Below are 26975 nucleotides of genomic sequence, written 5' to 3' on the forward strand. Positions count from 1 at the left end.
AATTGTGAGTTTAGTCATCAACAAAGGTACATTTGGCTGGGAGAAATTCAAGTAGGTTCTTCTAACTTGCAGGTTTCAGGAAATAGCTTCCAACCCTTCATACCTCTTTGCCTAGAAGGTTGACCAACTTCTACCTCCAGTGACATGCCTCAGTTTCCCCTACTGTCTCCCACACCCTTTCTTTGCACTGCACTTTTTTCTCAGATTTTAAAAAATAAAACACAACTAAATACTATGTATTTAGATAATTGTTCTAATTAGCGTGTGATTCACTTATTCTTTAGAAAGTGTGACAGTGCTGTTTAATACATATGGTACTTCTAATAATTTACACAAAGAGTTATTAGATCTTAGATAACTTATGCCACTCTTGCAGTGGATAAATCAGATTCTAATCATGATTTTTTAAAAAAGCTTTTTAAGTCAGCTCTACACCCAACATAGGGCTTGAACTCACAATCCCAAGATCAAGTCACATGTTTTACTGACCGAGCCAGCCGAGCCACCCCTCTACTCATTATTTTTAACACATTTTTTCAGAAGCATTCCATAATTTTTTGCATTGTCCATACTGTATACATTTATATATTCCAGGAACCTAAATGAACGTATAAAATGTATCAGCAGAATAAAAATATTTAGGTATTTACATATTGTAAACCTTTAAACAATTCAGTGTAGAGATTTATACATATGCCTTATAAGTAGGAGTATGAGACAGTTGAATTAGTACATAAAGTTTTTATTTAAAGTTTTCCCCTTCCAAGCAAGCTTCATTTACACATTCTAATACTGTACAAAATTTACAATCTCTGTGACTTACTTACTCACTATTCACTTCTAATAGTTTGTGCCTTTCTGAAATACAGAAAGCTTTACTTACAGTTCTCATAAATGCTCTTATTTATTTTGGCTAGAAATAAAAAATAAATGAAGAACAAGTCTAAGGAAAGTGAATATCCTTGTATAAACTGTGACTTTCAGAAGAAATGGTGACAGTTGACAAAAAAGGTTCTGAAGCAGACCTTGTTCTCTTCGTGACGTCAGCTGGGATTTTTCCCAAGTACTGTAACTTTTCTTTCCTATATATATGTTTTCAAGGAAAAAGAAATGAAAGTTGATTGCACTGAATATATATATATATTTATATATATATTTTTACAACGGATCCTTTGGATCTGAACATACAAATAAATACAAAAACAACAAAGATTGCACTTTACTGTAGAAACGGCATTGGATTCCAGTACACCCATCTATCTCGACATGCTCCACGGTGAAAGTTTATCACCAAGGCATTTTTAGTCTGTGGCTTCCCCATGTTGTTGTTTTGAATGACACTTTTGTGGAGGGATTCAACAACACCTCTGGGTAATTAAAAAACATTTTAGGCTACAATTTAGTATTAACTGTTGTTTCAGCTCTGAAGCGCTTGAAAATCAAATTCATGTTCCTTCCGGTTTTGCTCTTTTGATTGTTCACGTTGAAAACTATCTCATGCTCTCCTGACCTTCTGCTCCTACATTCCTCATGCTTCTAAAGACAACTAGCAATTGTTCAGCTAACTGATCTCAGGCATCTTTGGTGATAACAAACAAATATGATGAGTTGGAGAATAATCAGGGTAAGTCATGTGCTTTCCTAGAGCCAAATCCAGAGCCATTTCTAGAGCCAGAGGTGAGGAAGAGGGAGACATATTTGTTAAGAGCTATAATTCGTTCTTGTGGCTCTTTTAAGTGGTGTGTTTTAGGGAAAGAGAGACAACTGGGATGGCACTTAAAAGAAATTTTTTCTTTCTTTTCATCCCTGAATTCCTGAAAGCAATCTCCCAGTTTCATCATAGGTTAAGTTTGGGTCAGACGTGTTATCCAACAGAATCTCTTCAATATTGTACGAAAACTTTGTCAGTCCTACCTTTTGAAGGAAATAACAGATGTGTTCACTACTTTTTTATATACTGTAAAAAAAAAAAGACAAAACATGAGCTTCTGTGGAATGAATAGTGACATAGTATGTTTTGTCTTAATCTTTCATATAAAATTGAGGACACAAATTGTGACTGGCTAGCCTAGAGCCCACAGGGCAGAAAGCAATTGCTATGAGAGCCAACATCTTCCTCTTCTGTGATCCCGTGAGGTGCTGTAAGGGGCAGGCGGTACATGAAATGAAGTTATATAGAAACAAACATGTTCCCCTTTAATCTTATATGATTTTCTATAACTGTGTTGCCTATGGAGTCTGTGAAGGAGCCACAGGTTAGGAATATAGAATCGAGTGGCAATTTCTGTAATGCAGTGTAAGTATTTCAGTGGGTCGAATTCTGGATCGTTCATGAACACAATATCCCCAAAACTTCAACATAGGTCACATGCAGGTAGACTACAATGCACAATACTGATCTTAGGTCTGTCTGGGGCACTCTTCTGTATTGTATCTTTCTCCTTTTGAACGTTAAGATCCACATGAGGAGTTTTCGTAAAGCTGGGACAAGTTAAAACCAGTCTGAAATGGAAGAGTCTGTCACCACAGGAAGTTTGGTGTGATCCGAGTTGCAGACACGGTATCTGTTCAAGAACAGGTCTTTTTCTTTTGTCATTACTTGTAAATCATTAGAAACCAAGGGCGGGTTTCGGCAGTTGTGCCATTAGATGCACTGTTCCTAGTACAATAGTGATGTCAGCTGTCATTGTTTCCTAGAATGTGAGAGTGTTCATTCCAGGGTTCCCTGGCGTTATTTGTTGTAAGGTACACAGGCGGGCAAGATAACCGGTGCGCAGGCGGGACCTGCCAGTGGCTCTGCTACATCCCCTTCCAGTTCTGTCCAGGTGCCTTTTTCCGGGCAGTAGCATATTGTGGATGATTTGTAGGCCCCCTGTAATGGCAGAGGGGGGGCGTTTAGGGAAGAATGTTCCGAGAAGTGCAATGGCAATCCTACTTCTCACATTTACATTGGAAAGAAAATGTCAATTCTCTGCTCTTGCTAAAAAGTTCCAAATGAAAGCGGTGGATTTGAAACTGTTTTTTCTACAGGCAAATCTGAGATTTGCAAGATTGCAAAATCTGTGTGTGTGTCTGTGATTAATAATAAAAGTCGAGCGCCTTCAACACCTAGATGATCAGCAAAATCCTTTAAAATAATGGACCAAAAATTGGAATTTATCCAGCTGGTTTCAGTTAAAAAAAATTTCATCTTAGATTTTCAAATAATTTGGGTCAAACAATTTGGTCAATTTTAAATCATTGCCTCACTTTTCTGGTTTTATTTTACTGCTGTAGGGAATAAGAGATAAGATTCAAAACTAGTTCAAAATAAGCCGGACAAGAGGGCTTGTCAACTTCTTTGCACATTGATTTATTTTCAAGTGGCCACATGAGAAATTAAAAAAAAAAATGTCTTTAATCTCGTTTCCTTTGTCAACCTCTGGGGGTAGTGCTTGTATGACATTTCGCTTCTAAAACCAAAGCAATTTGGCTTTTAGCATAGGCAAAACCCCAAAATTCCAACCAACCTGGTCATCATTTTTTGAAAGTGTCCTCCTGGTACCTGGTTCTAAATGTGTCCACTCTTGCAGCTAGTAATGTGCACCAGTGAACAAACCCCTTATGAATATGGAGTTCAATGTATATTTGCCTACATATAACTAATACCTTTTTAAAACTCCCCCCAAACGTTATACAAGAACCTCGTTTGATGCAAAAGAAATAAGCTAATATTATTAATACCCCAAATTAATATTAAGAAACCAACACCTATAAATCAACAGTCATCATTTAAAAAGTGAATGTGTAGACCATGAGGCCATACGTGTCTATGTGATGTAATGTAATGTAATTCGAACTACATGGCCACCTCCTCAAGTGTTCTTAACAAAAGAAAAGAAATAAGGAGCACAATAAATTTAAAAAAGAAACAGGCTGAACTTGTGTTAAGTCCTTATGTCTAACTTCCAGTTTTAGAGGAAATATGGAGACAGAGACTGTATTAAATGATATCACAAGGTAATCATTAGCTAATTCCAGAATGTCAGCTTTTCTCTCTAATAACTGACCCTGTTTTTTTCAACAAGTTAATGGCATGGACGAAGAAGTGGAGTGGGGTGATTTTCCAGATTGCAAGAGATGGATGAGATATAATAACCAAATACAAGTGAGGGTATTGGATTCTGACTTGAACATATCAACTTAAAAAATATATATATATTTAAAAATTTTTTAAAAATGTTTATTTATTATTGAGAGACAGAGGGAGACAGAGCATGAGCATGGGAGGGCCAGAGAGAGAGGGAGACACAGAATCCGAAACAGGCTCCAGGCTCCGAGCTGTCAGCACAGAGCCTGATGTGGGGCTCGAACTCACAAACCACGAGATCATGACCTGAGCTGAAGTCGGACGCTTAACTGACTGAGCCACTCAGGCACCCCGAAATATATATATATATTTATAAGTGAATAGGAAAACTTTGAATGTAGAATAAGGGAATTATAGTTAATTTTGTTGGGTGAGATGACAGTGTGTTTACATAAACGAATACTTTTTTATTTTTTTAATTTTTTTTTTAACATTTATTCATCTTTGAGAGACAGAGAGAGACAGAGCATGAGCGGGGAAGGGGTAGAGAGAGGGAGACACAGAACCCGAAGCAGGATCCAGGCTCCAAGCTGTCAGCACAGAGCCCAACGTGGGGCTCGAAGTCACAAACTGTGAGATCATGACCTGAGCTGAAGTCGGACACTCAACCGACTGAGCCTCCCAGGCACCCCCATAAACGAATACTTTTTTAAAGATAAATACTGAAGCATGTAGGATCAAATACTTCAGCCAATAGTTTTTGAGGGTGAATAGATGAAGTATGCTAAAATTTTGATGGATGTTGAAGCTGGATGCTGGGTTAACAAGAGTTCATTGTACTCTCAAATTTTTGTGTAACCTTGGAAATTTTCCTGATAAAGATGGGGGAAAGTGAAAAGCCATGGAAAATTATATATCCTAAAGGGAATTTGTGGATATTTAACAGGTTCAAGTGTTTATGCCTTACTGGTCAGAAACTTTTCAGACAATTCAAACAATTCAACAAACTATTCAAACAATTTCAACGCAATATTTGTAAAACCACTTCAGTATCTTTACTTTAGTTGGAAAGCCAGAATCTCAAAAGCATGGCGAGAAGAGAGAAGTAGAGACCTACTGCATTTGGGGATATAGTTGATCAGACAGCAAGACAGCTCAATAGCAACCACACCAATTCTATTTTATTACTTAAAGTAACTTACTCCTAGCATACAAGCATGATACTCTTAAAAGGTTTATATGTGAAAATAAATTCAAAATGGATGAAAGACCTAAATGTGAGACAAGAAACCATTAAAATCCTACAGGAGAACATAGGCAGCAACCTCTTTGACCTTGGCTAGAGCAACTTCTTACTAGACACATCGCTAAAGGCAAGGGAAACAAAAGCAAACATGAACTATAGAGACGTCATCAAGATAAAAACTTCTGCACGGTGAAGGAAACAACAAAACTGAAAGGCAGACTATGGAATGGGAGAAGATATTTGCAAACAACATACTGATAAGAGTCAGTATCCAAAATCTATAAAGAACTTATCAAACACAACATCGAAAAAACAGACAACCCAGTTAAGAAATGGGCAGAAGATATGAATAGATCCTTATCCAAAGAAGACATCCAGATGGCTAACAGGCACATGAAAAGATGCTCAACATCACTGACCATCAGGGAAATCAAGATAAAAAACATGATGAGATATCACCTTACACCTGTCAGAATGGCTAAAATAGACAACAGGTGTTGGAGGATGCTGAGAAAGGGGAACTCTCTTGCACTGTTCATGGGAATGGAAACTGGTAGAGCCACTCTAGAGAACAGTATGGAAGTTCCTCAAAAAAGTGAAACTAGAATTACCCTATGATCCAGCTACTGCACTATTAGGTGTTTACCCAAAGGATACTAAAATACAGATTCAAAGGAGTACCTGCACTGTTTATAGCAACATTATCAACAATAACCGAACTATGGAGAAAGCCCAAATGTCCACTGACTGATGAATAGATAAAGAAGTTGTGGTATGTATATACAATGGAATGTTACTCAGCTATCAAAAAGAATGAAATCTTCCCATTTGGAATGATGTGGATGGAGCTAGAATGTATTATGCTAAGTGAAATAAGTCGATCAGAGAAAAAGAAATACTATATGATTCACTTCTATGTGGAATTTAAGAAACAAAACAGATGAACATATCGGGGTGGGGGTGGTGGAAAGAGGAGAGAGGAAAAGATACCACATAAGACTTTTAATGATAGAGAACAAACTGAGGGTTGATTGAGGGAGGTGGGTGGGGGATGGGCTAGATGGGTGATGGGTAGTAAGGAGGACACTTGTTGTAATGAGCACTGGGTGTTGTATGTACGCGATCAATCACTGAATTCTACTCCTGAAACCAATATTGCACTGTATGTTAACTAAATAAAATTTAAGTGAAAAAAAAAGGTTTATGTGTAGGTGGTAACATTTAGAGGGAAACACAAAGTAAGCACAAACAGAAGGAGAGGATGAGGAAATGTGGACACATACCATACTCCAGCTGTAGCCACCCACAAGGTAGATGCTGTCATCAAGCACTGCACAGCCAGGGCCACTTCGACCTTCCAAAATGGGAGTTTGGAGAATATTCCACTGGTCACCTTTTGGGTCATAGCATTCCACAAGCATTACGTCAAGGTGGGAGAAACCTAAGTGACATAGCAAAATGGAACCACATAAGAATAAACTCTCAGGGTGGCTGCCTGAGTGGCTCAGTCGGTGTAGCATCCGACTTCGGCTCAGGTCATGATCTCACGGTTGGTGAATTTGAGCCCCACATCAGGCTCTTTGCTGTCAGCACAGAGCCTACTTCAGATCCTCTGTCCCCCTTTCTCTGCCCCTCCCCCACTTCCTCTCGCATGCTCTCTCTCTAAAATAAGTAAGCATAAAAAAAAAATAAAAAAGAATAAACTCTCAGGGTCCCAATTCAGGGCTAGGGCTTCTCCTTCTCCTCCTCCTCCTCCTTCATCATCTTCTTCTTCTTCAAGTTTATTTACTTATTTTGAGACAGAGAGAGAGAGCACAAGCTGGGAGGGGCAGAGAGAGAGGGAGAGAGAGAATCCCAAGCAGGCTCTACACTGTCAGCAAGGATTTCCGACACATGACTTGAACTCACAAACTGTGAGATCATGACCTGAGCTGAAACCAGCTGAGCCACTCAGGTGCCCCAAGGCTAGGAGTTCTTTTAAAAATAGCTCTAGGGCTACAAAATAGATAATTGTGTTTTAAAAGAGACAAAGGTATAAGTTTACTAGTGAAATAGGGAGACATGTTACGAGAGACCTAAAACAAACTCTGGGTATATCCAATTCATTCAAAGCAAGAATGTCTGACTCAATGTCATTGGTAAATGTTGATTATATGGGGGTATATCTTATTTTAAAATGTTTATTAAAACCTTATTTAAAAGGTTTAAAATAATTAAACGTAAGCATTTTATAGAGTGCTTACAATAAGCTGGTTGTCTTCCAAATGCTTTCTGTAGATGAATTCACTTAATTCCTCTCAACCACCCCATGAGATAGTTATGCCATTATATTCATTTTAGAGAGGAGAAAACTGAGAGCAAGAGAGAAATAATGACTTGAGTAAGTCACACAACCAGTAAGTAGATAGGCTGAGGTATAAACTCAGGCAAACAGGCTTCTGAGCTCATATTATTACAGGCTAAACTGTATTGCTTTTCCTAAACGAATATTTAACTCTCAAAATCTTTAAAAAAAATTTTTTTAATGTTTATTTATTTTTGAGAAAGAGAGAGAGAGAGAGTGTGCAAGCTGGGATGGGACAGAGAGAGGGACACAGAATCCGAAGCAGGTTCCAGGCTCTGAGCTGTCAGCACAGAGCCTGATGTGGGGCTCAAACTCACACACTGTGAGATCATAACCTGAGCCAAAGTCAGATGCTTAACCAATTCAGCCACCCAGGTGCCCAATCAAACTGTTTTAATTAAATGGTGTTCAGAATCTTTTACCTTTTTCAACAGTTTATGTTTATAAGCAACTATGATGAAGTGAATAGTTTCCAATATCTACTAAGGATCAAGGTTGAGTAGGGGGCTAACTTTCACTGAGGGCTTCTTCTCTCACCTCTGATGAAGTTTTTCAGTGACTGGGGCAGTAAGTGGGTTGCAGAGAACAACTTAAATTCTTAGACTCCACTGGGGCCCTGCCTTTAATTTAGAAAGTCAAAAATCTGGAGGGGGAGTGCTTCCTGGTCACTGAACAGACCAAATCCTTGATAATATTTTTCTTCTCTTTACATGTGTGCAATGGATATTTGCTAGCTGACAATTACAATGCATACACTCAGTCAAAATCAACCTACTGGACTCTTCAAAGTAATTAAAAAGATAGACCAAAAAGTAGAATAATTTTCATTCTTGAAGAAGCGGACAAATTATTTCAGGCCACTAACTTCTTACATAAAATAAATCACATAGATTTGAGAACAGTAGAGTGAAGGATTTACTGGAATTCTGTGGTATATTCCTTTCCTGTAAGATTATTGATGATAATTTCTGAAGCATGGATAATTGGAATGAGGACTGGGGAAAATTTCCAGTTCTGAAGTTCTAGTGGCATCATAGGAGGATACGTATGCCTTCTTGGTGCCCGCTACACATATGACATGTGTTGATGATAAGCCTCAAAAACTATAAGGAAAAGATAATTACCCCTCTTTTATAGACATGGGATTAAGTGTCTTGAGTAAGACCACACAACCACAAGTGCATAACCGGAACCCAGATCCATACCCTTCTCTCTACACCATAATGCCTTCCTGAGCTGACCTAACTTTGATGTGTGTGTGTTCGCATTTAGGTTGTCATTACCCTGTGCAAGTATAACCTCAAATATTAAAGCTTCCTAGAATGTGGGGCAACTGGGTGGCTCAGTTTGTTGAGCATCTGACTCTTGATTGCGGCTCAGGTCATAGTCTCATGGTTCATGGGGTGGAGCCCCATGTTGAGCTCTGTGCTGACAGTGTGGAGCCTGCTTAGGATTCTCTGTCTCCCTCTCTCTCTCTGCCCCTCCTTCACTCGCATTCTCTCTCTCTCTCTCAAAACTAAATAAACATTTTTTAAAAATTCCTAGAATGTTTAGTCATCATTATGCAAAATAAATTAGTAGAAATCACATTTTAATGTAGAAAGCTACAAAGTTAATACTGCATACAAATATTTTGATGAGAAGGAATGGTGTATGGCTTGAGATGAAAGAGAAGCAATGAAAGAAAAAAGAATAAAAAGGGAAAAGTTGCAGCAGCAAAGGTAATCAATCCCTTCCCACTGGGGAGAGTACAAAGGTGAGCAGCATAGACTAGGTAGGGTATTGACGTTTCTGATTGAATACGAACTTGGAAATATTTACATAAAAATTACACCTGTGTGGTCTTTATTATGTTAGGGGTATATATGTATTGGGAGAACCAGAAAGGAATGTCTACATCTATCATTTTTTAGATGGTTGTATGATGGAAAAATAAATGCATAGAAGGCCTTATCTACCATACTTGGATGGCCTGTTTCACATTTGGTTCAATTTCAAGGATCATGGCAGGTCAGAGCTAGAGGAGATTTTAGAGATCATCTATACCAGTTTCTTCATTTTTAGGTAAGAAAACTGAGGCCCAATGCAGTTCAGGGATCTTAACAACACAGTTCTCTCTGCTTTCCTGTCAAATTCAGTGTGATATGCATGTAGATAGTTACACACATGCACGTAAACTACAAAAAGTTGTAGTCAGGGGCACCTGGGTGGCTCAGTGGGTTAAGCATCCGACGTGGGCTCAGGTCATGATCTACAGTTCGTGAGATCGAGCCCCACGTTGGGCTCTGTACTGACAACTCAGAGCCTGGAGCCTGATTTAGATTTTGTGTCTTCCTCTCTCTCTCTGCCCCTCCCCCACTTGCGTGCTCACTTTCTCTCTCTCTCTCTCTCTCAAATGAATAAACTAAAAAAAAAGGTGGTAGTTATACCGATATATGGAGAGGAGAGGAGCCCAAACAAAACTCTAAAAATATCATGTGTTTTTTTTTTTTTTTTTATTAAAAAAGCAAGTAGAATTTGAGAAGCATAGGTTTGGTGTTCAACTCTTAAAAGAAATAATTCCAAATTTAGACATGAAATTCTACTAAATGTTTTCTTTAAGAAAAATCACGTATTAGCTTCTTTGTGCAGCTATGACTGAAGTTCTTTATGATCACTACAAAAAACAATTTTCTGGAAAAAATTTATTGCTATAACTTCGGAGATAGGGAATAATTTATTTTAGTGAATTCATTGTTACAACAAATTGTTTGTGCTTTCAGTTATTAATGCTTCCGTTTTTTACTTTCTGTTGACATCATTATTCATTTCTTTAATGTGTGTGGTAACTTAAAAATAATCCTATCTGCAGAGGAGCCAAAATAAATGCCTGCCCAAGGGTACAGCTAATTTACACAGAGTAGATTTTATTTGGTCAACATGTTTTTTACTTGGTTAACTATGATTATCTAACGAGAAACCCCCTTAGCAAGAAACATGAGATGCAAATGATATTGTGATTTAAAAAAAAAAAAAAGAAAGAAAAAGACCTTTCAAATGATTTCCTCCAATTGCATACAAGCGATCATTCATTACAGCCAAAGTGTGGATGGCGCGTTTTGTGTTCATATCTTGTTTTCGAGCCCAGACATCCATTACAGGGTCATAGCAATATAGCCATGGGACATACTCTCCATTGTGTACACCCCCTGTGAATTAAACATATACATACAAGTCAAGAAAGTGCCTTGGAACTGAAGTTTGGAACAGAAAGTGGAGGAATGACTTGCCTGAAATGTATATCTTCCCATTGTGCACTGCTCCTGCGTGAGCAGCCAGAGGCTGGGGCAAAGAGGACACATAACGCCATTCGTTCGTTTCTAGGTTATAGCTCTCCACGCTGGACAAATAGCCGGTTTCGTTCCTTCCACCAATAACGTATAAATGCTTGTCCAACCGACATGCATAGAAACTGGCTCTTCTACAATGAAAACAACAACCCACCATAAATCACAAAAGGGGCTCCGTCAGTCAGGGAAAAGGAGGTACATCCCGCCCTAGAAAGGGTTGCAGAAATTTGGAAATAACACACACAGCTCCCTTCTAAATCTGAGACCTTTACAGTAATTGTACGCATTGCCTGTTCTGGTTAGCAATTTCATATTAAAGTAACAGTAGAGGAGAAAGTCACCAACCCTGTTTCAGCTTCTTTTATCTTGCTTTTTTATACACTGTTAAAGTGTTCACTAATGTTTGGGATATTTGGTACCTTGTACAGATATCACAGCTCAGTAAGACAAAGTGAAAAATGAGGTAGATAATGTAACAATAATAAATTATCTTGACATTCACTTTTTTCATGGTCCTTCAAGGGTCATTGTTCCCAATTTATAAGAGAACTACATCATCAAAATTTTTCTTCAATTATCATTTTTTTTCTTCCCAGTACTACCACAAATAGAGAAACTTTTGTGAACTGAATAGAGTGCTGAAATTTTGTTCTTATACAAACTAATCGTAGGAATTTCACTGATAGAGCTTTTAGTGTTGTTTCTTACAAAGCTACAGGATATTTTTTAGTCTCTTTTCAAGAGAGGCAATTCATTAAATTATCCCATTATGCCTTCAAAGATAAAAGACACAAGCTGTGTTGAAAGGGAGACCAATCCTGAGGTAGACCATAAAATAAGAGTGAGATATTGAGGACCTGAAGCAGAGTTTTATGGAAGACACAGAAGAGCTGAGCAAAAGATATTTTAAAGGACGATGTAAGACTCAGTAACTAGTAAGACATGAGAGCTGAGGGAGAATAAATGTTCAAAGGGGACCTGAAAATTTGGAGTTAGGATGACTAGGTTGATATATTAAGCAAGTCCTTAACCCTTTGCTTCTTTTTTTCTCATTGATGCTACTGGAATAATACACTTTATAAGGATAAGATATGAATAAGTACGATTGTTAAGTGCCAGGCCCCTCAGAGAATATAATTTATGTTTGATAAATGTATGGTCTTCATAAAAATAAGGGCCAAGACTCTTGGGCAATGTCAGTAGCAAGATCAAGAGTCCTAAAGATTTTTATCAGGAGATTTTCCAAGTTGTGTTTACAAAGTGCCAAAACCTCTAGGAAGCAGGAGACAGCGTCTTGATTAACAGTTTGGTCTCTGGAACAGATTGCGTGGCTACATGACTTATTGGATGTGTGACCTTTGACACATTAGTTAACCCCTCTCAGCCTCAGGTTGCTCATTTGTAACAAGGGGATGCTAATGGTACCTTTTTTTACAGGGTTATTTGCAAATGCATATGTAAAGTGCTGTCATAGTGTCCAGCTTTTTGTTCATGTGTCAGAACCATCACTTACCATGACCCAGGTAAAAATGTTATTAAAAATCAGCCATCAAGATGTTTGCATATAAACTTTGCCTAGCCATATTTTAAATGACAGTGAAATTTTTTAATGTTTGTGTAGGTGATTTATTACCAGTAGGTATGGTATATGTTATAGATGTTGATGTATTCAGTTTTATTTTTTTCTAGCTTTTTTGAGGCATAATTGGCAAATAAAGTTGTAATATATTTAAAGTCACAATGCAATAATTTGATATATAGATACATTGTGGAAGGATTCCCACAATCAAGTTAATTAACACATGTATCACCTCACATAGCTATTTTTTTTGTTTTTTTTTGTTTTTTTTGTTTTTTGTTTTTGTTTTTTGTTTTTTTGTGTTTTTTTTTGGTTTTCTACTCTCTTAGCAAATTTCAAGTATACACTACAATATGAACTATAGTCACTATGTTATATATTAGATACACAGAACTTCTGCATCTTATAATTGAAAGTTTATACCTTTTGACCAGCCTCTCCTCATTTCCCTCATCTCCTGGCCCCTAGCAACCACCATCCATTGTTTCTTTAAGTTTGACTTTTTTCTTTTTTTTTTTTTTTTCCAGATTCTACATATAAATAACTGTGTTTCTCTTTCTCTGTTTGGTTTATTTCACTTTGCAAAACGACCCTTAATTTCATCCACGTGGTCACAAATGGCAGGATTTCCTTCTGTTATGGCTAAATAATACTCCATTGTAAAGATATGCCCCCTTTTCTTTATCTATTCATCTGATGACAGACACTTAGGTTGTTTCTATATCTTGGCTTTTGTGAATAATGGTGCAATGAACATGAGAGTGCAGATACCTCTTCAAGATATTGATTTCATTTTTTTTGGATATAAAACAGAAGTGGGATTGGTGGATCATATGGTTTTTATTTTTTTTAATAGTCCTGAAAATCATGGATAATTTTAGAGCAAAATTTTGGCTCTGTTTGTATTTTTTCCTGTATTTTCCTGATGCTTTTGAAAGAAATATGTGCTGTGGAAAATTCAGAAGGACGATGAAGAACAGGAATGATGGAAAAAGAGGAAGGAGGAAAGGAGGAAGGAAAATAAAGAGTAGGTGTGGCAGATTTCATAGAGTGAGTCTGGTTAACCTGGGTCTTCTGAGCGGTTCATGAAGCTCTGAAATTGTAATAAAATTGTAATAAAATGTTGCATATATAGGTCTTGCACGTATGCATTGTTTGGAGAATATGTTTGGAGAAAGGTATTAGGAAGAAGCTTTTTAATCAGATTAATCCTTAATCTAAAAATTTTGAGATTTCCTGTTACAGAGAAGTAAAACCCATTTAAATATAAAATCAGACTAAAAACAGTTGCAAAATTAAGTGCCTGCAGATGTCCATTGCTTCCTTCTATTTCTCTAACCAGATTTCAATTGCTTTCTCATTGAATAAGATAGGTCAAGGTTGTCTTAATAGTGGTTTTACCTTCTCAGTTAAAATGTGTCATTGAAAAGCCTGACATTCTATAAAAATAGGCAAAAGTAACAGATATTTCTTCGTGCCATCGACACAATCCCTCTTCCATATGATGATTCTATAACAAGTTTTAGAGCCTCTGAAATAATTAATTTACCAATCCTACTAACGGGCCATCTTTAAATAATTTGGACTGTGCGGGCCGTAAGGTGTTCAGTTCTTCTATGCGCGAGATACTGGTCTACAAGAGAAAATGCCTGCTAGTCATGACAAGTATGAAAACCCTCCACCAAATAAGTGTAGATAATGGAGAATAAGAGCAAAATCTCCTGGTAGTAGTGTGCACTCCTTTCATCTAGTCTAAATTTCAGTTTTCTCACTTTTTTCTATCCTGGTTCCTTCCTTCCTTACTGACACTGAGTGAGCCTGTCAGAACTTGCTGTCTTTCTAGCCAAGATTTTCTTAATTTGATGCTTCGTGTGTACTCCTAGCTTTATCCACACAGTGTCACTGTTAGGATCTAAATGGAAAAAAAAAAAAAAAATCAGTAGGTTCCGCTTCCTGACTAAAACTGCATTTTTATGTAGAAACTCCAATAGTGAAGATTCTGAGCCTATGACTTATTCCCTTGCATGTCCAAAGTGAGAATTCATGAGATACATTATAGGAACACTGGATAGTTAATGATCTGTCAGCAACTGTGAACATTTGCTCCAGGCTAAAATTTTACCATACCAGGTCTCTCTTGGGAGTGCTCCCTGCCCCTCCTCCCCACATGAAGAGCACACATAATTAGGCTATTTGGGTGTTTTGTTTTGGTTTTTCTTTGGAAAGTAAGTTCAAGATTACTGAAAATTTTTAAATGGGATTACACTACTTGTATTGCAAGTTGTTCATCTCCCCCTCCTCCACCCCTCCTCCCCCAATGCCAGAGGCAATAATAGTCAATGTATTGTGAGAAGTTAAAAAAGACTACCAGTTGCTGGTAGTCAACTTCCACAAACACATTGTGAACACTGCATATTGTACAGGTCTTTCCTAGTTCTTTCTGACCCTTTGGATGGTCAGTTTATATTCTAGAGCATGAGATTGAATTACTATAACCTTAGCTTGAAATCTTGACTTTCACCATCATGTTAAAAACAACAAAAGATTTTTTCAGACAGAATATTGTCTCACATTGTTTCTTAAGGCTTGTAGTAACCATTAAAATTTGGAAACATTTTTTATGTATTGCTTCTAGCTTTTGTCTTACTCTGTGAAATATAAGCTTTGCTGTCCGTGCTTTCCAAACTGCTTTTTCTTTCTCTTTTTCTTTTCTTTTTTTTTTTTTTTTTTTTTTCTAGACTAGCTAGGGGTAAGAACTCCAGATGAATCACACCTACAATGTTTATTTTTATTGAAGAAAAATGTAAAGTTACCAAAGCATTTCTATTGATCTTAGTTTTAATTTTTACCCTCTTCTTTCTCCTGAAGAATCAAATCCTACATCTGAGACCACAACAACTCAGTAGCATTACATTTAAGCGTGTATTTTCCTGTAATCATTTCACAGATAGTAGGGATGCATTTCATGAGTTGGTTGAGTAAGCCTAGAAGCAGTGTGCCCATTTCCCTGCTGAACTGGGGGATAGTCTGCGCTTTGATTATAGCACTCCTTTAGAAGCTCTGATGAGGTGAGATATCCTAAGAATCTGTCCAGCCGGCTCGAAGAGTGGGTTATCCCAGAGGTGGTTTTCAACAGGTTTCTATTATTCTCGGTTTGGTAACTTCTCAGCAGTTTGGTACCAAGAATGGAAGGAGGGAGGTGGGGGAACTTCTGGTGAGCCTGATTCATGATCTATACAATGTACAATTAATTCAATTAAATGTTTCAAGAAACTTCAGATCTGAAGGGTGTCTCATATATATATTTTTTCTTTTTTTCTTCTTTGTGTGCTCACCAATTAAGCCATGATGGTAACTGACTGTATTTGCTACTTAGAATGGAGGCTTGGCAATGACAGAAAAATTTCATTTTAGGTTATGGATTGTTGCCAGGGTCAACCAACCCATAGGAGATAGGGAGCTAGAAGATTGACTGGGCATTTGTGAGATCTGCCTTTTCCCACTCAGCTCTGTAAGGAGCTCTTTATTTGGTCTATCGAGTTGATTGTTCTAAATCTAAAAAAAAACTTCTTTTACTAGGGACCTGACATGATATACCATAATGACTTAGAAAGAAACGTTAAACAGTCCATCCTGTCAACGGTGGCTGCCGGGCGCCGACAGACCATGGCAGGTCTTTTTATCAGGTCAATGAGCTGCTAAAAATTGTCTAAGTAGGACCCTGCCATGATAGGCCATAGTGCCTCAGAGGAAGTCATTATAGAATATCAAGTAAACAATACACATTTAAAAAAATTACTAATTAGGTTTTGCAGCAATACTTCTCATCCTTAGGGGCTCTAGAGTGAGATAATTGACCGCGACGTGAGTTATGCCTCCCAAACGGAAGGCGTGAAGGTTAATTATTGTGGTGTGCAGCCCCCCAGCAAAGGGGACCGCGGTGATGAGATGCTGACATTTCCAATAGATTATTGATATTCATTTTTAAAATATGTTTCTTAAAGAAAACTTTTTGGAATGGTTTTGATTAAAGAGTAGAGTGATGCAGCCACAATAAGAGCAACCAGGAAATAACCCCAAAGGGAGAGAAACAAGGTGCAGTGGAGAGGACATCAGGCGGCTTTTATGCAGGCACGTATGCACGAGAGGAGGACTGAGAACTTTGTCTGGATATTAACTGACTTAGAATCATTTCTTCAGGTACCTTGGAACTGCACATTCCCAAAAGTGTCTGTGGTTCTTACATTGTGCCTCATCGTTTCCAGTGTATAGCTTTTAGTCTCCCGAAAGAGGGTTTTAATATTTTTATAGAGAAGAGAGGGTTAGATAGGGAGCTTTCTCATACCGTAGATTCATACTGTCCTGCTGCAGGAATGCACATTTTTGAATAAATGATATTATCCGAAAACTTATTTTTAACTTGGAATTTATGAAGGACCCCATTGGATCTTAGTGATGTAATTCAATCTAATCGAATGTTTATAAACGAGATGTTAAGGTGACGAGTCATGAGGGAAACAGGAAAGAAAGTTATTTCTTAAATACTTCAGTTGAGAAGAAGCAATAGGTTGCAGCTTATTGCAATTATATCGGATACTTTGCTCAAGAGGATGCTGAAGTATTATTTGAAAAGAATCAAGGGCTCAGAATTTAGCATGAGAATTTGCATATGCATATTAAAGTGTGGCCTTATGTAGGTAACAACCAGGAGAGGCAAAATATAGTATAAATATAGTATAAATATATAGTATTTAAATAAATACTATATAAATATAGTATAGTATATATATAGTATATATAGTATATATATAGTATAGTATATAAATAAATTTATAGTATAAATATAGTTAGTAGTCACTCGTCCCTTGGCCGCTAGGAGACTGGGGTGAGATGAGCACCAAATATGTAAAAAACTGAGATGATACTTTGCAAAACTCTTTTTTTTTTTTTAAAGCTAGCAAATGACCTGTTCTTGAATGTATAATGGGAGGATAGTTGAGAGGGCAAATGTACAAGATTTGAGTTAGTGAGACTTGAAAATTTAAGACTGAAATTTCTGCATCAAAATGCATACCATTGTAAGAATGGTGGTTTTTTTTTCCAATTATAGGATTTAAATATATTATCACCAAGAAAAGTGGGATAGGCAGTGAGATTTTAGCTCCACTTGCCAACAAACCAAAGTAATATAATAATGGAAGACAATCATACATTTTTTCCTCTTCCTACATTAGGACCAATAATTGATTTACTTGATTAGTTTTCCCCATTGAGTTAACAAAGGAGTTATTCCAAATGGGCCAGGCCAAATTTTGTATTTTGACTCGTATGTCTTTCCTTGGCTCCATTTAGCATAATTTGTGATAGGAAACCATTCAGCATCTATGCTTCCTGTAAAGTAGCCACAAATGTTTCAGACATAAGAAACAAACACTTACCTTTCTTGCATGGGTGGAAGTTGTATCCAGCTATTAAATCGAGGATCATATCGACTGACAAAATTTGTACTGTGTTTTCCTGTAAATATATATGTGAGACATTTAAAACTTAGTTTCCTTTGTTGTTTTGCACATCTAATAGTGTTTGTAAGATGTGTCTGTTTTCAGGTTTAACACACACATGAATTAAGTAGGGGGACTAGTTAGCCCAGTCTGAGAAGCAGTAGGTCAGTAGAAGAATAAATGTGCCACCTCAAATATTTTTCCTTTTTCTTCTTTTCCACTCCATCTTCTCTTTCTTTCATTTTTTGGAATGAGTCAGAACAAAACTAAATCAGCCATTATGATAAAAGCAAGTATGTTTACCAAACCAGTTTTACCACAAAGTTAGGGGGAAATTTTCTGAATTTTGGTATTTTTGTGTTTTAAAAATAGGAACCTATTGTCTGTAAATAATCAGTTCCAGAGACTTTTTAAAAAGTTTTTTTTTTTTTTTACATTTATTTATTTTTGAGAGACAGCATGAGCAGGGGAGGGGCAGAGAGAGAGGGAGACACAGAATCAGAAGCAGGCTCCCGTCTCTGAGCTGTCAGCACAGAGCCTGATGTGGGGCTCGAACCCATGAACCATGAGATCATGACCTGAGCCGAAGTTGGACACTTAACTGACTGAGCCACCCAGGCACCCCTGTTCTAGAGACTAACTTGTGTAATATCTGTGGTTAGATCCTTTTTTTTTTTTTTAAATGATCCAAGAACCTAGCAGTGGTTCTTGGGGAGTGGTTCCTAGCCCTCTCCCCATGGAAATAACAGCAATCACTTCAGTGAGAGTTTGCATTAGGAAATCAGTTTTAGTCCATTCACGTCACGTAAGTTCTGTGTGTGTGTATTTGGGGGAAGCATGGTTGCAGGTACATGTGCTGAAGTGGGAAACATGAGTCCTCATAGCTGGTGAACCAGCTTTTCCCCTCTGTTGTGCCTAGGAAGCACAGCAGTGCCTTTAAGGTATTAAAATGAATCCTATTTTACATATAGATTGACACCAAAGCAAGAAATGGAAGTGAAAGACTGTATTCCATTTTCTGTGTAGCACCTGAGATGACAATCATCTATAACACCTGAAGTGTTAACTCTGAAAATGTTTTTGTTCATATATGTAAAACTAAACATTGAAATACAGGTACTAAACTTCACCACAGGAATAAACAGATAAGAGTGTGTGTGTGTGTGTGTGTGTGTGTGTGTACATGCTTGTGTCTATCCAACACAATTATTAATTGCATAAATATATTTTGAGCATTTATTGTATGTCTTATGTGCTCCAGGTTCTGAGAATATATTGGTGAACAAAAAAGGAAAATCCCTGTTCTTGTAAATGAATAAAGAAATATATATTTTCAAGTAGAGACGAATGTTATAAAGCAAGGATTGATAGGGGGCAGGCTAGTTTAAATAGAATGGTTACCTGCCTACAGATGTTCTCTGCAGAATGAGCCTCTCACACAGTGGGCTTGGTGAGTAGGAAGTCCCAGGGGTTGGCCATGAGTTCAAATCCAGCAAGAATACTGGGGTGACTTAGACAGAAGTCAGAAGCATATCAAGGACCAGAACACAGTGTGCCTTGTGGACTGGTGCAGGATTGTGTCTTCTGTTATAAGAATAGTAGGAAGTCGTTGGAGGGTTTTGAGCAAATAAAAAACATGGCCTAATTTATCTCTTACAAAGATCACTCTGGCTATTGTGTGAAGAACAGACTGTAAAGGGGCCACTCTGAAAGCAAGGGAGCTATCAGGAGGCCATTATAAAAGTCAAGGCAAGGGGTGCCTGGGTGGCTCAGTCGGTTGAGTGGCCGACTTCGGCTCAGGTCATGATCTCGCGGTCCATGAGTTCAAGCCCCACGTCGGGCTCTGTGCTGACCGCTCAGAGCCTGGAGCCTGTTTCAGATTCTGTGTCTCCCTCTCTCTCTGACCCGCCCCGTTCATGCTCTGTCTCTGTCTCAAAAATAAATAAACGTTAAAAAAAATTAAAAAAAAAAAAGTCAAGGCAAGAGCTGATGGAGGCTTGAATGAAGGTGGAGGCATTAAGATATGTTGGGATCTATTGTATGGGCAGTGCCGATAAAATTTTCAGATAGACTGAATATTGGTATGAGAAAAAGTAAGCAATTAAGGATGGCTGCCAGATGTTGAGCCTGAGTAACTAGATGGAAGGCCATGAAATTTGCTGAAGTACGGAAGACCAGGCAAGAGGAATTTGAGGATTAGGAAGAGAAACCATTAGTCCTGTTGTGGACTTAACCTTGAGAGACTATAGGGTCTCAAAGTAGAAGTATATGGTAGGCCACTAGCTCAATGAGGCTGCAGATGCAAATTTTGGAGCCATTAGTCTAGAGATATTATTTAAAATCATAGAACAAAATAAAACCCTTTAGACAGAGGGTATGGGCATGGAAAATAAGAGTCCTGAGAAAGAGCCCTGGAGTACAAGAAGAAAAACCAGCAAAGGAAAGGAATTGTCAGAGACAGGAGCGAAAAGTATGATATTTTGGAAGCCATGTCAAATAGTACTTCAAAAAGAGGAGCGAACAACTGACAATTGACCATAGTATTTGGCAACATGGAGGCTGATGGTAGTCTTGACAAGATTGACTAAGATCTAAGAAAACAGATGCAAGAGGAAGGCAATGCTTCTTAGGATTTTGCCACGGGAAGGAGTAGATTATAGCTGGAGGATGCAGCATCAAAAATAGGTTTTTTTGGTAGTTTGATTGTATTTTTAAGTCCAGAAATACCGGAAAGTCCTTGAGGGACAAGGCAAGAGGGAATGAGAAATAGGCCTTAGGTTGAAGCAGAAACAAAAATAGGAGGGAAGATAAAATACATGGGTAGCAATGGTGGGAAGTGAACAGATTTGGTAGTAGCAAGATGAAGATTTTATCTTCTGATTGCTTCTATTTTCTTTGAATTAAGAGGCAAGGCCATCAGCTGAGAGTGCAGAGAGAGGTTTTGGAGAAAGAGGCATTTGAAGAGAGAGAAAGTGTGAGAGAGTTAACTTGGAGGGTGGAAGAGTATATTGACCAGGGAAGTTTAGTGGAGTTGGCCAGTAGTGAGCATGGTTCATTAGCAGCCAGTGTGGCTCTGTGGTTTTCTACATCCACATTTAGTTGCTCAGGAGAGGGAAGAGGTGGAAGGGAGTTGGGTTTAACCAGGGCCAGGGCTTTACCAGGAGAGTATAATGAAAGGAGAGGTGGATGCAAGGACTGCAGGTGTACGTGCTAAGGTAATCATAGGAATGGGCACTAGACTATAAACCCAGTAAGGAGGGAGGTAAGGACATCAGAGGATGATGGACAGTGAAAAACTAGTAGGGTAGAGTGAAGGAGGTGTCATTTCCAGGATTACTGTGGCTAGCTGCCACATGAGAGGGCAGAAGGTAAAAAAAAAAAACCCTGAAGATATTCTTTACAGTGATGGATTTTAAGGTTATGGGAGTGACAATAAAGAGATAGTAGAAAAGCTACCTGCCTCCAATAATAAGAAGTTCTGGGCTCAGGTGGTGGAGCCATGCAGTCCCCATTAGAGAGGGTGGCTGGGAAAAGAGTATTCTCAGAAGATAGCCAGGTTTTGATTAGAAAAGAATGGAAGCGATCATTAAGAGGAGAGTTGAAGGATTCTGAGGATTTTGTGGACGTGATATTATGAGTTCTAAGGATCTTGTGAGAGTCTGGATAGTGTGATTGGATGGTAAATTAAGTTTGATTTGGAGGTGTACAGAAAGAGTTAAGAGTTCCAGGAGTGAGAATGACCCCCAAAATTTGGATTCCACAAAGAGAGGCTCCAGCTCAAGGAAGAATTATGTCTAGAGTTGGTTTCTAAGGGAGTTTTTGCAGAATTTGTAATCACTTTATTCTAGAAAAAAATATTCTTAGTAGGTTTCAAGGTTCCAAAAGAATCTGAAGATAAATGCTGTTAATAGGAATGTAGAGCATACCCCCCATATATAAGAATGTTTCTTTTTGAAGTTTTGTTTAGAATTTCCACTTAGAGGAAGACATCTGCCTCCTTTTAGCAATGGGGCAGAGTGCCTTCACATGCTGAGCAGTGGTGGCAGAAATTAGCAATTGTGCTTTGGTTGTATTGGTAGTGGCCTTCACTCAGAGAAAAGGCTAAGCAAGGACTGGTGTGATATGGATGTGGATGTGGATGAAGAATTTCCAGGGGCAGAGTCATTGGTGTGAAGGAGAGGTAAGGATGGAGGACTGGGGACAGAAAAAGAAGGAAGGCATTCTGGAGATGGCAAAGGATGTGGTGAGGGGTAATGAACCTCAGAAGAAATGAATGTGGTAGAGTGAGGAAGGTGAGCTCAAAAGAAATAACTTGTTCCTTCTTATGGCTTCTATTGGACTCTACCAGCAGCTTAAGAATTTTTGGTTACTTCACTCCTTTAGTTCCTTCTCATCTTTTCTACTTTTTCCTAATTCTTCTCCCAATTCTTCTCTTTTTTGTGGTGATGCCCTGTCACCAGACAGGTTTGTTGACTACCCCTTAGGTGATAGGTAAAATGGAGCATGGGTGGCAGTTTTCAGACATGGGGGAAAAAGAAGGAGGGGGGAGGGAAGGAAGTTCCCTACAGGCAGTGTTTTTGGGAGCCAATCATCAGTAAGTGACAAATGTAAATTGGTTTTCTGTAAGCTGGGGCAGTGAGAGGATAGATGCATATGTATTAAAATATTATAATGCATTCCTATCACTAATGATGTGAAGGGAGTTAATAGGAGTTAATATCTCTAGCTGAGTAGAAAAAAAAATGGGAGCACCTGGGTGGCTCAGTCAGTTAAGTGTCAGACTCTTAATTTCGGCTCAGGTCATGATATCACGGTTCGTGATTTTGAGCTCTGCACTGATAGTGTAGAGCCTGCTTGGGATTCTCTCTCTCTTTACCTCTCTGCCCCTACCCACCCCTCTCAGAATAAATAAACTTAAAAACGTATGTATCCTGCTTAAACTTCTAGTAACTAATATGTTTTATGATTTCAAATTGTCTTGTAATTAAGACAATAGATAAATGAAATTATATTTGTATTTTATGAGTACATACGTGTTTTATGAGCATGTGTTAAATTTAACAATTTTGAATTTCATTCAAAGACATGCATCTCAGGCACCATTTTTGTAAGAACTAAAGTTTAACTTAAGATTTCATCTTTGGAACTGACATATCCAGAATATTTGAATTCATGGATTTTTAATTTTTCCTCCCTAGTAGCAATGAAATTAAAGCATGTTATATATTATCATCAGATTGATATTCTTTATAAATTTTGGTATTAACTGCTTACTTTTTAATTGCAAAATGTATTATAGTATGAAAATCCCATTTTTTTGAGATGATTGAGCCCCTTCGTGGTTCTCTAAATCAGAAGTGATGAAGATTCTTTGAGAATAAGGGCCCTTTCCACTGCAATACAACACTGACTTTATTTCAAAATATCAAAGGCAAAAACGTGATTGTTATTTAATATTAAACAAAATCCGTATGTTTGTGTGAGGGGGAATTGTCGTGAAATATGGCTCTGGAGTCAGACAGACCTACACTGGAATCAGCCCATCTTCGTTCAAACTGTACGTGCTGGCCAGTTATTTCCCCTCTTCAGGCTTAGACTCCTCATAGTAAAACTAGAAGAATCATGGGACAGACTTCTTGGGATGGTTGTGAGACTCGGTAAAATGGTGCAGGTGAGTGCTTAGCAAATTTCTGGGAAATAATTAGTACTCAACAAATACTACTGCTAATGGTTTAAAAAGAAAAAAAAGAAAAAGAAGAAAGAGTTGGCTATGGTTGACCAGACGGTTGTCGTCCAGGTTGCTCATTGTCACCGCCGTTCCCTCTCTGGAGAACCGCTCTCAGCTGTACAGGCCGTGTCCCTGCCTGCCCTCCTCCCTGACGTGGGGGGAAGGCCCCCGCCAATGACTGAATGATTGACGGGAAGACTTGCCCGCTTGCCTCCTGATGTGACCAATTCTCTGTTTAGGGGAGCCAAATCAGTGGTTCATCAGCATTTGCCCAGCTCTATACAAGTGACTTCACATGCCACACATGGCAGGGACAGAATGACTCAACTTTGCAGGTAGGACTCCCACAGCTCTAAAAGGGGGTCTTACAGACACAGAGTTAGCTGCTAGGCCCATATTGAGAGTAAACATAAAATTAAAATGCAGTAATGAAAGTTTTACTAAAATTCAATTCTGAGTCTCCTAGTGGCTAAAGCAAAAAAGGAGGGAAACGGTAAACCATACAAATGCATTAGTGGTAATTTTCAAAAGCACACAGTGACTCAGTGTTGTGGTCTGGCAAGATTTTGTCACATGGGTCTCCACATGGGACACGCCGAGTGGTGAGTGACAGATGTCCCTGCAGTAAATGCGATGCTGTGTTTTCTACAGTATTTGGTCACAGCATATTCACTGAGGCCTTTAAAATGAATTCCTGTTCATCTCAGGCGTGGGGGGAGGCAAGTCACTGAAGTCCAATGGCACAGTTTTGTGGGACTCTGAATTAGTTCAGAGATAACACCTGGACTCTCCAGCCTAGAGGAAGGAATATGTCCATGATGCTATTCCTTATCGCCCCACCCAACCTCTCAGCTGTGTTTGATAGAAAGTTGAACAGTAAGCAGTTATAGGTTATTTTGAGGAGGAGAGAGCATAACCGGGGAGCAGGTTTTCTGTGTTGCTGAAAAAGTCTGTCTTAGAGGAATGGGAAGTTCATAGTGTTTTGTGAAAACTAAATGGTTGCACCAAGACTGGTACCTTTTAATTTCATTTCATTTCATTTCATTTCATTTCATTTCATTTCATTTCATTATTTTATTTTACTTTATTTTTATTTTTTGAGAGACAGAGAGAGAGAGAGAGGGAGCAAGTGTGCGAGGGGCAGAGAAAGAGAGAGAAGTGGGGCTCCCCCAAAGTGGGGCTCGTGTTCACCTGAAGCAGGGCTTCGATGTGGGACTCGAACTCACGAACCGTGAGATCGTGACCTGAGCCAAAATCAGATGCTTAACCCACTGAGCCACACAGGCACCCAAGACTGGCATTTTAAAAGAGACCTACAGGAACTGGGAAGGGAGATGGGCTAAGAGAACAGTGTCACCAGAAAGAGGACTTTGCAGCCTTCTCTTGTCATGTGTTCATTTTAATCTGGCCTTCAAAAAGAATGTTCTGTAGATACTTTGCTTAGATAAACCTGATGGCTGTGCACTGTTGACTTACAAAGACTCTATTCAGTTCAAATTACGTTGGAGGGAGAACAGGTGAAATAGTAATGGGGAGTTACAGTGGATTGTATATATGCCAGTGGTGTTTTCAGGGCGGGGAACACGTCAAGCCTGTCATTGCAAAGGTAAGTTAGAGGAGAGATATTAAATATCATTTTTGCTCCTGTTCTAAACCTGTGTCTCACAAAGCCCAGGAACTGTCCTCTTTGGATAGGAACCAACAAAGCTGCAGGTTTTGGGAAAGAACGTCCTGCTCTCTTCAAAGAAACGTTCTTGGAGGGTGGCCGGGTTGTTTTCCTTTAAGATTTTCTAGAGTGAACAGATGTAACAATTTTCTATAATTTGCCTTGGTGCAGATGCTGAAAGAGAGCATTCACAATAAAATATATGCAGTATACATAATTTCACTTGGATGTTCTGGGGTTTTAAAGTAAAAATGTGTACCTGCAAGCTGTTTTACGGTTTCTCAGTCATAATAATCTCTGTTACACAGAAGGCTACAACTGCAACCCCTCCTTCACGTGCAGGAGTTCCAAAAATATCTTGATAATTTTGCGTATTCGGCAAGGCACGGTGTTCTCCCTGGGCTGGCTTGGGAGCGGTGCTAAACGTGTCCAATTTCTCTTTGCGAGGAATTTATCAAGTAACCACATCCACAGGGAGGATGGTGGATAGTCTTCGAAAGGAGCCCCAACTAGAATGGGTCTCAAGTAAGAAATGCTGCAAGAGACCTTGAGCTGTGAAGTTCACTTCAGTTCGGACTGCACATGACGCTTATCTACTGAAACTGCGTTATTACACTGATAAAACGGGAGGAAAGTGGTGGAGAAGGTGGTGAGAATTCTTAATAGCTGCAGCTTGCTACCTGCCTCTGGGGAGTCTGTGCTTATGTTTGTGACGTTCCTCAGGGGACGGATAAGGAGAGGGGCCGGGCGTCACTGCAAAGCCAAATCCCCAGACGGTCCATGAGCGAATGCTCCACTGCGCGCGTCCTCTGCCAGCTCAACGGTTGACCCTCCCTCCAATCGTCAGCCCAATTTACCGACTGCTTCGTGTGTCCCTGCGCACAGAAGTGCATTTCCCACAGTAATCACAAAACAGGCTGCCACCAGTGCCTTCCACGACGCACATGCTCGTTGCGCACCTACTATTGAGCAGTTCAATAGTTACCATTGGGGTTCCATTGGTCCTCTCCACCCAGCACAAACAAGAAGTTTTCTACCTCCACAACGCAGTGGTGGGCGCTGTTGTACGGCATAACTGGAATGGAGGGGGGAGAAAAGAAAAGACGCATGAAATTCTCCATCTTAGGACTTGAGACCTTGGCTCACTAGTTATTTGCTTCCACCAAAGGGTGTCAAATGTGAGAGTAAGTCGGAAGGAAGAAGACAGCAGCAGCCACAGAGCGGGACACCCGCCGGTCTCCAGTGGTTCAGCCGTGTGTTCACAGCAATTTCAAACCCAGCCCCTTTTGATTAATTTTACATAATGTTATTCCACAAATTAGTCAAGAACAACCTGTCTTGCGGCTTTCGAGTCTTAAGTTGTCCTCACCTGCCCGATGATGGGGATCGCATTCTAAAGCAATGACTGATAGTCCCAAATGGTCAGGGCTGGGGGTTACTTCTTGGAAGAAATAACCCTGCACGCGCTTGGAGCCGTTAAGATGCTCTGCCCAAACTTGGTTTGCTGGCAATC

At 38.9% G+C, this 26975-nt stretch overlaps 1 protein-coding gene across 1 annotated transcript in view; it reads right to left on the reverse strand.

Annotated features, from left to right (window-relative positions):
• Nucleotides 1-734: 734 nt before the first annotated feature.
• KLHL14 (kelch like family member 14) overlaps nt 735-26975 on the reverse strand; it is a 104182-nt gene continuing 77941 nt past the window's right edge. Inside the window, exons 3-8 of the mRNA XM_060613555.3 lie at nt 26448-26537; nt 18006-18084; nt 10929-11119; nt 10689-10847; nt 6599-6756; nt 735-2872 (exon numbers count right to left, since the gene is read on the reverse strand). Of these exons, the coding sequence (XP_060469538.3) occupies nt 2732-2872; nt 6599-6756; nt 10689-10847; nt 10929-11119; nt 18006-18084; nt 26448-26537 (818 nt within the window). The 3' untranslated portion in view covers nt 735-2731. The remainder of the gene's footprint in view (nt 2873-6598; nt 6757-10688; nt 10848-10928; nt 11120-18005; nt 18085-26447; nt 26538-26975) is intronic.

This window comes from Panthera onca, chromosome D3 (assembly GCF_046562875.1).
Source record: "Panthera onca isolate mPanOnc1 chromosome D3, mPanOnc1 haplotype 2, whole genome shotgun sequence".
NCBI lineage: Eukaryota > Metazoa > Chordata > Mammalia > Carnivora > Felidae > Panthera > Panthera onca.